The 15,219-nt window shown below is 51.5% G+C and overlaps 1 protein-coding gene across 1 annotated transcript in view; it reads left to right on the plus strand.

The window, feature by feature from the left end:
- Positions 1 to 15,219, plus strand: part of LOC147097618 (adhesion G protein-coupled receptor E3-like) — a 127,416-nt gene that overhangs the window by 83,009 nt on the left and 29,188 nt on the right. The window contains exons 13-14 of the mRNA XM_085971588.1: positions 3,903 to 4,080; positions 13,390 to 13,509. Of these exons, the coding sequence (XP_085827714.1) occupies positions 3,903 to 4,080; positions 13,390 to 13,509 (298 nt within the window). The remainder of the gene's footprint in view (positions 1 to 3,902; positions 4,081 to 13,389; positions 13,510 to 15,219) is intronic.

A 15,219-nucleotide genomic window follows, 5' to 3' on the forward strand; every position in this document is an offset into this window, starting at 1 on the left:
CAGCGGGAACCCCGCCGGAAAACCAAAACCCGCCACCGCCGCGTGTGCGCCGTGGGAGCGGCCATCTTGGACGCCATCTTGCCCGACCTCGTGGGGTCCGCCATCTTGTGAGCAGACAGCACGGACGCCATCTTGTCTCGATCAGGGCCCTACAGTGGCATCGGTCACAGTGGACCAGACCAGGCCCCACCCGCTATCCAAATCAATGGTGGACATCGAGGTAAACGGGTGCGGGGTTAAATGTTTAATTGACAGTGGAAGCACGGAGAGTTTTATCCACCCGGAACTGGCACGACAACTCTCCCTAAAGGTGGTCCCTACTCGGGGTACCATCTCTATGGCTGATAAAACCCAGACATCGACCATTCTGGGTTACTGCACGGTACAATTGTCCGTTAACGGGACTGTATACGATAATTTTAAAGTATTAATCATGAAGAATCTATGCGCGAGCGTGATCTTGGGCCTGGATTTCCAGTGCAACCACCAAAGCATCACGCTCAAGTACGGTGGGTCCCAGCCGCCCCTCACAGTGTGCGGCCTGGCTACCCTGAAGGTAAAGCCACCTTCGCTATTCGCGAACCTTACCCCTAACTGCCGGCCAATAGCGACCAAAAGCAGGAGGTACAGCTGGGAGGACAGGCGGTTTATCGCGACCGAGGTAGACAGGCTCCTGAAAGAGCGCATTATTGAATGCAGCAATAGCCCGTGGCGCGCCCAAGTGGTGGTGGTAAGGGGTAGCGAGAAGAAACGGATGGTGATCGACTATAGCCAAACGATCAACAGGTACACCCAACTAGACGCCTACCCGCTACCCCGCATATCAGAAATGGTGAACCAAATCGCCCAATACCGGGTGTTCTCCACCATCGACCTCAAGTCAGCGTACCACCAGCTCCCTATCAGACCAGAGGACCGCCCGTACACCGCCTTCGAGGCGAACGGACGCCTCTACCAATTCCTCAGAGTCCCCTTTGGGGTGACGAATGGGGTCTCGGTCTTCCAGAGGGAGATGGATCGCATGGTCGATGACCACCACTTGCAGGCAACCTTCCCCTACCTCGACAACGTCACCATCTGCGGTCACAACCAGCAGGATCACGACTCGAACCTCGAGAGGTTCCTGAAAACCGCACAAAAACTCAACCTCACCTATAACGAGGACAAGTGCGTTTTCAACACCACGCGCCTCTGCATACTAGGCAGCGTGGTGGAGAATGGGGAAATCGGACCAGACCCCGACCGATTGCGCCCCCTACGGGAGCTGCCCCTGCCCAACACTCCCAAAGCCCTGAAAAGGTGCCTGGGGTTATTTTCTTATTATTCCCAATGGGTCCCCAACTACTCCGACAAAGCCCGCCCCATCTTGAAAGCATCCTCTTTTCCGCTCTCTGCTGAGGCCCACGCCGCCTTCAAAAGCATTAAGCAGGATATTGAGCGGGCCACGCTACAGGCAGTGGACGAGAACACTCCATTTCAAGTGGAAAGTGATGCGTCTGACTTTGCCTTGGCGGCCACCCTCAACCAGGCGGGGCGGCCCGTAGCTTTCTTCTCGAGGACCCTCCAAGGGCCCGAGATCAGACACTCCTCCGTGGAAAAGGAGGCCCAAGCCATCGTGGAGGCAGTGCGCCACTGGCGCCACTACCTAGCCGGCAAACGCTTCACCCTACTTACCGACCAGCGGTCGGTAGCGTTTATGTTCAATAATAAACAGAGGGGGAAGATCAAAAATGATAAGATTCTTAGGTGGCGGATCGAGCTCTCCACCTTCGAGTATGACATCATTTACCGGCCAGGGGCCCTTAATGAATCCCCAGATGCCCTCTCACGAGGGATGTGTGCCAGCGCCACCGGGGATCGGCTACAGACCCTCCACAACGACCTCTGCCACCCAGGGGTCACGCGGCTGTTCCACTTCATAAAGTCCTGCAACTTACCCTACTCGATTGAGGAAGTTCGGTCTCTGACCAGGAACTGCCGCACTTGCGCTGAGTGCAAGCCTCGGTTCTACCACCCTGATAGAGCCCACTTAATCAAAGCTACACGGCCCTTTGAGCGGCTCAGCTTAGATTTCAAGGGCCCCCTCCCGTCCGTCGACCGCAATGTTTACTTCCTGAACATTGTGGACGAATACTCCCGGTTCCCATTCGCCTTCCCCTGCCCAGACATGACCAGCGCCACGGTCATTAAATGCCTCAACAGCCTGTTCTGCCTGTTCGGTATGCCGAGCTACATCCACACGGATAGGGGGGCGTCCTTCATGAGTGAAGAGCTACGCCAGTACATGCTGTCCAGGGGTATCGCCACGAGCCGTACCACCAGCTACAACCCCCGGGGTAACGGTCAAGTGGAGCGAGAGAACGGGACAGTATGGAAAGCAGTCACTCTAGCTCTAAGGACCAAGGGCCTCCCTATCTCCCGCTGGCAGGAAGTCCTCTCAGATGTGCTCCATTCGATACGGTCGCTATTGTGTACTGCCACTAATGCTACGCCTCATGAACGAATGTTTAGCTTCCCCCGGAAATCCACCTCAGGCGTATCCATGCCGTCATGGCTCTCCACCCCGGGTCCGGTATTCGTGCGAAGGCATGTGAGGGGCCATAAGACGGACCCTCTCGTGGAGCCAGTGCACCTACTCCACGCCAACCCCCAATACGCGTATGTCCGGCACGCCGACGGAAGGGAGGACACCGTGTCAATAAAAGACGTCGCCCCAGCCGGTAACGACAGCAACCACGGCAATAGCAGCAACAACGACCACAGCAACTCTTACCCACCCACTACTCTTTCATCACCCCCGGAAGAACATCGACCAACGGCACCCCCACCAACTACCCCTTCAACAACCCTGGCGGCACCCCCGGCAGAGACCCAGGAGGCCACCGGGGACACCCAGCCGACACCCGCGACACCACAACAGCCACGTCGGTCGCAGAGGACTACCAAACCCCCGAACAGACTAAATCTATAGAAGGGGTGAATGTGATGAAATATTCCATTCATCACTGCCTCATCACTGCCTGTGACTGTGGTTGGTTTCAGGTTCCCCCTTACCATTGTATTGCCTGTGACTGTGGTTGGTTTCAGGTTTCTCCTCACCATTGTATTGTGTATTGGAATGTATGGAATGTGTTGTGTGTAGGGCTCCGCCCATACCTGGCCTCTATGTAAGCCAGCTCAGTCTGGCCTCACAGCCAGTACTGCAGACCTCCAGGGAAGATACCTCTCTCCACTTCTAAGTTAATAAAAGCCTTGTTTTGTTTCGCTAACATCGAGTCTCGGGGTTATTGAGGCACATCAGTGCCCTCTCGTTGCGATCTTGCCGATCAGTGGAATTCCCAAGTGTGTACCCAGGTGACCTTGGAGCAAGCTCACATGGTGCCCAGTGATTGGCTCCAAGTCTTCTGTGACCGGTGGACACCACAGGACATTGTTTGTCCCATCAATGAAATTATCATTACTCATTGGAAGTTGACTGGTTTTGTTCTAATGTTGCCCTCCTCCCGGGACGGGGCGAATGGGAGCACCGGGAGTGATGTTCGCTCCGGTGGCACGAGGCTCATGCCCAATATCACCCTATGGGCCCAGGTAAGAATAGAGCCAATCAGAAACCATCTATCACTATTTACCCGATTATAAACTTGAAGTCCACTATCAGGTCACCTCCTCAAACCTCTCCACTCCATTGTAAAAAGCCCTAGGAGCGTCAGTCTAGATTTTGTGCTCAAGTCTCTGATGTGGGCTTGAGCCCTCAACCTTCTGACTCAGAGGGAAGAGTGCTGCCCACTGAGCCACGACTGCTGTTCATTGGGTAAACGTGTAGAGCTACCAAAGGAACTATGACAACCATTAAAAGTTATCCATGTTCACTGGATGGAAGTGAAATGGTTTGTCCTCCACAGGAAATCATTTCAGCCGCAAATGATCTTCTCGGGAATGACTCCCTCTGGGACAACATGGAAAGGGAAGAGCGGCTCCTTTCAGCTTCCACATTCCTGCAGTCCATGGAAAACGCTGCGATTGCTGTCGGCCTGGATTCTCCGGGTCACAAACCGAGAACGATATCAGCTGAAAATATCGGTGAGTTCAAAATAAGATATTTTATATGATGGATTTTCTTGAGGCAGCTGTGTGAGGAATAACATGCACTGACCTTCTACATAACACCCAGAATGTAGAATCTGTCCTAAAATATTCAGTGATTCTATAATCCCTGAGGTATAATTAGATCATTTTTGTCAAGAAAACAGATACTTGCGATACTGAATCCAAAACGTTTCTAACGCAAGGCCCTTCAGGTTTATTTAACAGAAACGTTGGCTCTCCTGGTGGCTCACTGAGTGAACCAGTGAAAAGCTGAGCCATGAAGACCAGGTTTCTTGCCCGGTCTGACCTGAGTGAGTTGTTCTCAGGTGGATTGCACCAAGGGCATTGCACGCAGGACTAATGGTGGTAAAGGAGCATTGGGGAACTACAGAGGAGCCCGTTCCTGTCCTCACCAGAAATCTAAACACAGGCACTTCCAGCAGAAACCCAGTCTGGTTTCCCCCTCCGTAGACTGCTGACACTTGTTGTCAAGGCCCACACACGAATAATGACCACTTCAGCAAGGTACCAGAGAGTGACCAGTGTCTGTAGAACTCTAGCACAAGAAGAATAAGAGCATAAGAAATAGGAACAGGAGTAGACCATTTGGCCCCTCGAGCCTGCTCCGCCATTCAAAAAGATCATGGCTGAACTTCGACCTCAACTCCTGCACTATCCCCATATCCCTTGATTCCCGTAATATCCAAAAATCTATCGATCTCTGTCTTGAATATACTCAACAGCTGAGCCTCCACAGCCCTCTGGGATAGAGTATTCCAAAGATTCACCAATCTCTGAGTGAAGGAATTTCTCCTCATCTCAGTCCTAAATGGCCGACCCCTTATTCTGAGACAGTGACCTCTGGTTCTAGACTCCCCAGCCAGGGGAAACATCCTCCCTGCATCTACCCTGTCAAGCCCTGTAATAATTTTGTATGTTTCAATGAGATCACCTCTCATTCTTCTAAACTCTACAGAATATAGGCCTAGTCTACTCAATCTCTACTCATAGGACATCCCAGGAATCAGTCTGGTGAACCTTTGTTGCACTCCCTCTATGGTAAGTATATCCTTCCTTAGGTGAGGAGACCAAAACTGCACACAATACTCCAGGTGTGGTCTTACCAGGGCCCTTTATAATTGCAGTAAGACTTCTTTACTCTTTGTGGTAAACCACTGTATTGTATATTGCCACCTCTGGGTGGCGCTGTGTATGGAGGCATGCCTCAGCTGACTCCACCCACCACTGTGTGGGTTTCGTTCAGACTTGTTCAGTCACTCACGAAGAAGCATGGTCTCTTCTTAGCTAATAAAAGCCTTATTCATCTCTTCTTTCGACTCATCATCTCTTCTTCGACTCATCACCTTTTATGAAGTAATTGATAAGCGTATCAATTTTATTAGCTAAAAGTTAAATGGCGACACCTGAGGAGCAACAACAGCAACGGATACAGCAGACATTGCTGAGAGCCCTCAGACCACCACGCCTGGACCTCGAACCTCAAGATGTGGGTGCATCAGCCAAGTTTGAACACTGGCTGAGCTGCTTTGAATCCTTCCTCGCAATCTCACAGGTTACAGAGGAGGATCACAAACTGAAAATTTTGACCGCCCAGGTGAGCCATCAAGTATATATGCTAATCCGGGACTCTAATACGTACGTGGCGGCCCTCGAGCTACTAAAAGGGCAATATACGCGCCCAGTGAACACAATTTACGCCCGACACCTCTTGGGATCCCGCAGGCAGCAACCGGGAGAATCGGTAGGGGCATTTGCACGGGCGCTACTGGCACTCTGCAGAGACTGCGATTGTAAAGCGGTAACGGCTGTGGAGCACGCGCAGGGATTCGCCTGTGATGCCTTCGTCAGGGGCCTCCAGTCAGACCACACCCGGCAGAGACTGCTAGAAAGCAAGAAACCCGACCTGAAGACGGCCATTGCCCTTGCGCTCTCGTTAGAGGAGGCCCACCGAAACCTCGAGGCATACCCCCGTAACGGCGCCGAGACATGGCAATCGAAACCGTGGGACACGGGACCGCCGCCCCCGGCACCAACCGCTGCAGCGACCCAACCGAGACAGCAGCCTCCGGTAAGAACTGCTTCGATGCCCAGTAACCAGGCCCAAAAATGCTATTTCTGTGGCCAGTTAAAACATCCCAGAGCGCACTGCCCAGCTAAGACAGCTACCTGCTCGGGCTGCGGGAAGAAAGGCCATTACGCTAACGCCTGCAAGGGGAGCCAGCCAGCAGCGCAGCGTGCGGGCCGTGGGAGCAGCCATCTTATCCGCCATTTTGTGTACCCCCGGCCGCATGGCATCCGCCGCCATCGTATCCAACGCACTCAACCGCCATTTCGTCACCGGAACCGACCACCGTCTCGGCGGATGACTATAGTGACTCACTAAGCCACATACTGGCCTCCGTGACGCTGGATCAAGGCCACCCTCACCATCTATCCAGCTCCATGATGGATATCGCGGTAAACGGCCACGCCACCAGTTGCCTGATCGACAGCGGGAGCACAGAGAGTTTCGTCCACCCCGACACGGTACGTAGCCACTCCCTCACGATTCTGCCAACGCACCATCGCATTTCTATGGCGTCCAAGTCCCAGTCAATGGACATCAGCGGCTACTGTGTGGTGACCCTGTCAGTAGGGGGCACTGAATATAAAAAATTTAAACTGCTAGTCCTGCCCCGTCTTTGCGCTGCCGTCCTGCTAGGGTTGGATTTTCAGTGCCACCTTAAGAGTGTCACACTAGCATACGGTGGACCCCTCCCCCCACTCACAGTCTGCAACCAACAACTTTTAAATCGCCCGCTGCAAACCACCTGCAGCCTTTCCACATTAAAAGTCCCCCCCCCTCCCCTGTTCGCTAACCTCACCCGCGACTGTAAACCCATCGCTACCAAAAGCAGGCGGTACAGTGCCGGGGACAGAGCTTTTATCAGCTCTGAGGTGGAGCGGCTCTTGAAGGAGGGCATTATCGAAGGTAGCACTAGCCCCTGGCGAGCCCAGGTTGTAGTCGTTAAAACCACTGCAAAACGCCGCATGGTAATCGACTACAGCCAAACCATAAACCGGTACACCCAGCTGGACGCGTACCCCCTCCCTCGCATATCTGATATGGTCAATCAGATTGCGCAATACAAAGTATTCTCCACCATCGACCTTAAGTCAGCGTACCACCAGCTGCCCATCCGCCATGAGGACCGCCAGTATACTGCCTTCGAGGCAAACGGCCGCCTCTACCACTTCCTTAGGGTCCCCTTCGGCGTCACCAACGGGGTTTCGGTCTTCCAAAGGGAGATGGACCGAATGGTTGACCAGAACGCGCTGCGGGCAACCTTCCCCTATTTGGATAACATCACCATCTGCGGCCACGACCAGCAGGACCACGACGTTAATCTAGCAAATTTCCTCCGTACGGCCCAACGGCTGAACCTAACGTACAATAAGGAAAAATGTATGTTTCACACCAAGCGCCTGGCCATCCTCGGCTGCGTGGTGGAGAACGGAGTCATCGGGCCCGACCCCGACAGAATGCGCCCCCTAATGGAGCTACCCCTTCCCCACTGCCAAAAAGCACTGAAGAGATGCCTGGGGTTTTTCTCCTACTACGCCCAGTGGGTGCCCCTCTATGCAGACAAAGCCAGGCCCCTCATCAAAGCCACCTCCTTCCCCCTGACACCAGAGGCGTGTGCAGCCTTCACTCTTATCAAGAACGATATCGCGAAGGCCGCAATGCACGCGGTGGATGAGTCCATCCCCTTCCAAGTGGAGAGCAATGCCTCCGACTTCGCCCTAGCCGCGACCCTTAACTAGGCGGGCAGACCCGTGGCCTTTTTCTCAAGGACCCTCCAGGGCCCCGAGACGAGACACTCCTCCGTCGAAAAGGAGGCCCAGGCTATTGTAGAAGCGGTGCGTCACTGGAGGCATTACCTGGCCGGGAAACGATTTACCCTGCTCACTGACCAGCGTTCAGTAGCTTTTATGTTTAATAATAAGCAGAGGGGTAAAATCAAGAACGACAAGATCTTGAGGTGGAGAATCGAACTCTCCACCTACAATTATGATATCTTGTATCGGCCAGGGAAACTCAATGAGCCCCCAGATGCCCTATCACGTGGTACATGCGCCAACGCGCAGAGTGATAGGCTGCAGTCCCTCCACAATGACCTCTGCCACCCGGGGGTCACCAGGTTTTTCCATTTTATCAAATCCCGTAACCTGCCCTACTCCATCGAGGAGGTCAGGACCATGACCAAGAGCTGCCAAATCTGCGCCGAGTGCAAACCGCACTTCTATAGGCCGGACAGAGCAAGCCTGATCAAGGCCACCCGCCCCTTCGAACGCCTGAGCGTCGATTTTAAAGGGCCCCTCCCCTCCGCTGACCGCAATGTGTACTTCCTCAACATAGTTGATGAGTACTCCCGTTTCCCCTTTGCCATCCCTTGCCCAGACATGACCAGTACCACGGTCATCAAGTGTCTGAATGACATCTTCGCTCTGTTCGGGTTCCCCAGCTATATACATAGCGACAGGGGCTCATCGTTCATGAGCGACGAACTTCGGCAGTACCTGCTAACAAGAGGTATCGCCACGAGCAGGACCACCAGTTACAACCCCCGGGGGAACGGCCAGGTGGAAAGGGAGAACGCGACGGTTTGGAAGGCAGTCCTCTTAGCACTAAAATCTAAGGGCCTTCCGACCTCCCGCTGGCAGGAGGTCCTCCCTGCAGCGCTTCACTCCATTCGGTCACTGCTTTGTACTGCCACTAATGCGACCCCTCATGAGAAAATGTTCGTTTTCCCCCGGAAGTCTACATCGGGAACCTCGCTACCGGCATGGTTGACTTCTCCTGGGCCCGTCCTACTGCGGAGGCACGTGAGGACGCATAAAACGGACCCCCTGGTCGAGCGGGTGCACCTCCTACACGCCAACCCCCAGTATGCCTGGGTGACATACCCAGACGGGCGGGAGGACACGGTCTCCATACGAGATCTCGCACCCTCGGGTACCCCTGAATTACCACCGTTATCCCCCTTACCACCGTTATCCCCCTTACCACTGTTATCCCCCACCACCCCTCCCAACCCAACCCCTACAGACGGCATGCCAAAGCCCCAGGAATCTTCGCCAACCACCCAGACACCAGACCCGACGTCGGATGCTGCAACACCACCGCCGCCACCATGACGATCAGGACGTCAGACAAGGCCTCCTGATAGACTTAACTTGTAGTACCCTTCACCCCGCCGGACTTCACATTAAACAAGGGGTGAATGTGGTAAACCACTGTATTGTATATTGCCACCTCTGGGTGGCGCTGTGTATGGAGGCATGCCTCAGCTGACTCCACCCACCACTGTGTGGGTTTCGTTCAGACTTGTTCAGTCACTCACGAAGAAGCATGGTCTCTTCTTAGCTAATAAAAGCCTTATTCATCTCTTCTTTCGACTCATCATCTCTTCTTCGACTCATCACCTTTTATGAAGTAATTGATAAGCGTATCACTCTTATACTCAGATCCTCTTGTAATAAAGGCCAACATAACATTTGCTTTCCTAATTGCTTGCTGTACCTGCATGTTAACTTTCAGTGATTCATGTACAAGGACACCCAGGTCCCTCTGAACACCAACATTTCCCAATCTCTCTCAATATTTAAAAAATGCTCTGCTTTCCTATTTTTCCTACCAAAGTGGATAACTTCACATTTCTCCACATTATATTCCATTTGCCATGTTCTTGCCCATTCTCTTAGCTTGTCTATATCCCCTTGAAGCCTCCTTGCATCCTCCTCACAACTTACATTCCCACCTAGCTTTGTACCATCAGCAAACTTGGATATATTACATTTGGTCCCTTCATCCAAATCATTGATGTAGATTGAGAATAGCTGAAGCCCAAGCACTGATCCTTGCGGTACCCCACTAGTTACAGCCTGCCAACCCGAAAATGACCCGTTTATTCCTACTCTCTGTTTTCTGTCCGTTAAACAATCCTCAATCCATGCTAGTATATTACCCCCAATCCCATGAGCCATAATTTTGTTTAATAACCTCTTGTGTGGCACCTTATTGAAAGCCTTCTGAAAATCCAAATACACCACATCCACTGGTTCCCCCTTATCTATTCTGCGAGTTACAATCTCGAAAAACTCTAACAGATTCGTCAAACACGATTTCCCTTTCATAAATCCGTGTTGACTCTGCCCAATCCTATTATTATTTTCTGAGTGCCCTGTTACCACGTCCTTAATAATAGATACTAGCATTTTCCCTGCTACTAATGCCAGGCTAACTGTTCTGTAGTACCCCATTTCTCTCTCCCTCCTTTCTTAAATAGTGGGGTTACATTTGCTACCTTCCAATCTGCGGGAACCTTCCTAGAATCTATGGAATTTTGGAAAATGACAACCAAGGCATCCACTATCTCTGTAGCCACCTCTTTCAAAACCCCAGGATGTAGGCCATCAGGTCCAGGGATTTATCGGCTTTCGGTCCCATTAATTTCTCCAGTACTTTTTTAAAATAATACTAATTTCTTTCTGTTCCTCATTCTCCCTAGACCCTTGGGCCTAGAAATTCAGTTGGGCGCCGTTTGGGGCGCCAAGCTCGCCTGGGCACCAGAATTACCGCTGCGAGCGGAGCCACTTGCGTCATCCCGATATTCAGTTTCTGCGCCCCAAACGGAAGCGGGCCGCTACTCGAGGCTCCCCGCGCCCCGCTTGGGGCGCTCACACTGAATATCGGCGCGCTAAGGGCCACAGCGCCACACGCTGCGGCACGGCACGCTGCGGTACTGCAGGCCTTCCTCCCACTGTTAAGGGGGAGGTGCCTGCAACAGCGCGATCCCCGCTCGCGAGTGCCGGCAAATGAGCCCGGCACCAAGGAGAAGTGCCGGGCTCTCGGGAAACAGCCGGCAATGCCGCGGGGGGGGGGTGGTTTAGGAGGCCGGGGATGGAGGTGCTGGCAGGTGGCCGCCGAAAAAGTGGCCGCTCCGCACCTCCACCTTAACTTGCGCCGCTACCGCCACAGGTAGGCCCTGTGAACCAGTCGCGATTTGCGACCGGCGTTAAAGAGGCGGGCGCGACCAAATATGGTGATCGGGGTGGGAGTGGGGCGCTGCGCACACCGATGACGTCATCGGTGGCGGCGCAGCGCTACAGGCTAATGCCGCCATTAGCGCCCCGCTAAATATCGCAGGAGGTGTGGCCAGTGGCGCTAAAGCCACTGAGTGCCCTCTTTGGGCGCTAACTGGTGGCGCAGCCCACTGAATTTCTAGGCCTTGGTGCCTTAAAGGAATGTATATTTGTTGTAAATTATGTATTAATTCTTTAAATGTTAGCCATTGCTTCTCTACCATCATACCTTTTAATGTAGTTTCCCAATCTACATTAGCCAACTCGCCTCTCATACCTACGTAGTTTGCTTTGGTTAGATTTAAGACCCTCATTTCATATTTAACTAAATCACTTTCAAACTCAATATAAAATTCTATCATATTATGGTCACTCTTCCCTAAAGGCCCCTTTACTACAAGGTTATTAATTAACCCTTTCTCGTTGCACAATACTAGATCTAAAATAACCTGTTCCCTAGTTGGTTCCTCAACATACTGATCTAGAAAACTATCTTGCATACATTCCATGAATTAATTCTCCACACTATTACAGCAAATTTGGTTTGCCCAGTCTATATGTAGATTAAAGTCCCCCATGATTACTGTATTACCCTCGTTACATGCGCCTCTAATTTCCTGATTTATATGCTGCCCTACATTACAACTACTGTTTGGGGGGCCTATAAAGAAATCCCACCAATGTTTTCTGGATCGGGATTGAATCCAGTTCCACTTGATTCCATCCCATATTTTACAGAGAGCCATTTTCAATAGGATGAGGGCCGAAGTGAGCTCAAGCCCCTAAAAGATTTGACCCCATGCCAAATGGTGAAGATGGGGTCAGCTACCTAGTGGCTGAGAACTGCCACGAGTCCCGTGGAGACCTTTTGAAAGGCCCCAGCAGCTCTGCAGATAATTGATCCCAGAGGAGACTGAGAAGCTCTCTTGTCCCACCAAACAACTCCTTCCCAGAGCGAAATAATCTTTTTACCCCTGTTTTTTCTGACTTCAGAAGGACTTTGAGAAGGACTTATGGTGATTCCGCTGTGGATCACTCCATCTTACCAGGATAGATTGGAGCAGTTATCGTTCAAGTGCCCTTGCAGATGCCGGTGGCCCACCCCGACTATAAAGATGGTTATTCCCAATCCCCACCATTTGGAATCGGGTCAGAATCTCAGGCTTGGGTACACTTAGGTCCCTCTCTGCCTCACTGGGGGAATGGGGCCATTGGAAATCTGGCCCAACTGTTTTCAGGAGAGAATTGGTGAAGAAAGTATGGAAGAGCTGACAAAGGGCAATAATGAGGAAGACTCACTACGTTTACATGGCTTGTTGAACTGAAATTGCATTTGATGCTTTAGAGTCTTGTACTCGTCAATGTGCGAGTTGGTGATGCTGGGGATTGGAAATTCTTCAATTTCACCCAGTGTCATCATCAGACATCCCAAGGTCAGTACGGCTTCAGGGTCACTGCCTTCAGTTCTGGGCTCCACATCTCAGGAAGGATATATTGGCCTTGGAGGTGGTGCAGCGCAGATTCACCAGAATGATACCGGGGCTATGAGGGTTAAATTATGGAGACAGGTTGCATGCACTAGACTTGGATTTCCCACTGGGATTGGATGGAGTTTGCCTAAGCTCTTTTTACCTCAGACACCGCCAGTCAGCAGAAAGAGGAACCTTTCATTCCCTCATTGAGCCCAGGCTTCAGAAATGAGAGGCCGGTGTCTGACCCAGTGAACCACCCAGTCCATTTTGCAGCTTTTCATAGAATCATAAAATTGTACAGCACAGAAGGAGGCCATTCGGCCCATCGTGCCTGTGCTGGCTCTTTGCAAGAGTTATGCAATTAGTCTCACTCCTTCGCTCACTGCAAATTTTTCCTTTTCAAGTATTTATCCAATTCCCTTTTGAAAGTTACTATTGAATCTGCTTCTACCGCCCTTTCAGGCAGCGCATTCCAGATCACAACAACTCGCTGCGTAAAGAAAATTTCTCCTCATCTCCCTTTTGATTCTTTTGCCAATTATCTTTTGTGCTAAGTCATCCTTTTAGCCCAGTGTTGTTTGCATCTGTTAAACTGACAGTTGGACCGAAACAATAAGACGGCAGAATGTGAATAAATCTCACTCCTGCAGGACACATTACAGAGATTGTTTTCTTTCGCTCATAGATCTGGAAGTAAGAGTTTTTCGAGGGAAGAACAGTTCAGTCAATGATAGAGTGAGTTTACAGGCGAAGGGCAACGTGATGGATATTTATCGACGTACAGTCACCGGAGGAACCACGAATGGTAAATGTACTGGTTATCGCTGCTTTGCTTCAGTTGTTCTCAGCAAACACCTCTGTAGGTTTACACCTTCTTCTCAATGATGTGAAGTGAAGCACAGACCCGTCAGGACGTGAAGCCCTGGGCCTGCAGTGGGAAGTGGCGTTCAAGCGCCAAGAGGCGGGGCTATAGAGGGGGGCCTGTGCCCATCATGGTGAGGTGTGAGGTCCACCATGACACCGTGGCCTTTGGGAACCAGTCAGAGTCAGGCCCAGAAAGGGAGGCAGAATCGGAGAGAGAGTTACCCCAGCCTCGTCCTTGTGTCTTCCAGCAGCTGCTGCAGATCAGAAATGGCAGAGGCCCAGGAACAAGTTGCTCATCTCTCTTCCCACGCAATGAGTTGGGGGGGGTGGAGGGGAGAATAAGTAGAATTACCGTAGAAGTAAAAATGCTGATTGGCCTGGAGGTACATTATGTTCAGAATTGTGTGGCCACCTCGTTAATATTAGAGTGTCAGTCATGGCTCCATAGGTCGCACTCACTCTCGCCTCTTGTCAGACAGTCTTAGGTTCAAGTCCCACATCATAGAAGATCCACGAGGCTGATTCCTAGTGTCAATGGGACTGGGAATGGTAGCATACTGGTTATGTTACTGGACTAGCAATCCAGAGGCCTGGACTAGTAAACCGGAGACACAAGTACAAATCCCAAATCATAAGTTCAGAAGTGGGGATGTTCGCTGATGACTGCACAGTGTTCAGCGCCATTCGCAACTCCTCAGATAATAAAGCAGTCCATGCCCACATGCAGCAAGACCTGGACAACATTCAGGCTTGCGCTGATAAATGTCAAGTAACATTCGTGCCACACAATTGCCAGGCAATGACTATCTCCAACAAGAGAGTGTCTAACCATTGCCCCTTAACATTCAAAGGCATTACCATCACCGAATCCCCAAACTTCAATATCCTGGGGTCACCATTGACCAGAAACTTAACTGGACCAGCGAGATGAATACTGTGGCAAAAAGAGCAGGTCAGAGGCTGGGTATTCTGCGGCAAGTGTCTCACCTCCTGACTCCCCAAAGTCTTTCCACCATCTACAAGGCACAAGTCAGGAGTGTGATGGAATATTCTCCACTTACCTGGATGAGTGCAGCTCCAAAACTCAAGAAAATCAACACCATCCAGGACAAAGCAACCCGTTTGATTGGCACCCCATCTATCACCTTAAAAATTCACTCCCTTCACCACCTGCGCACCATGAATACAGTGTGTTCCATCTACAAGATGCACTGCAGTAACTCGCCAAGGCTTCTTCGACAGCACCTCCCAAACCCACAACCTCTTCCACTTAGAAGGACAAGGGCAGCAGGTGCATGGGAACACCACCACCTCCAAGTTCCCCTCCAAATCACACACCATCCTGACTTGGAAATATATCGGCCGTACCTTCATCGTCGCTGGGTCAAAATCCTGGAACTCCCTCCCTAACAGCACTGTGGGAGTACGTTCACCACACGGACTGCAGCGGTTCAAGAAGGTGGCTCACCACCACCTTCTCAAGGGCAATTAGGGATGGGCAATAAATGCTGGCCTGGCCAGCAACGCCCACACCCCAGGATTAAAAAAAGGATTGAGTTACGAGAATAGACTGCGGAAATTGGTGCTTGAAAGGAAATGTCTGATAGAGGATCTTAAAGAGGTACTGTAAAGTCTGTGGGTTGTATAGCGA

The sequence above is a fragment of the Somniosus microcephalus genome, chromosome 31 (assembly GCF_052327205.1).
Source record: "Somniosus microcephalus isolate GS21.2 chromosome 31, FLI_Smic_1.0, whole genome shotgun sequence".
NCBI classification, from domain to species: domain Eukaryota; kingdom Metazoa; phylum Chordata; class Chondrichthyes; order Squaliformes; family Somniosidae; genus Somniosus; species Somniosus microcephalus.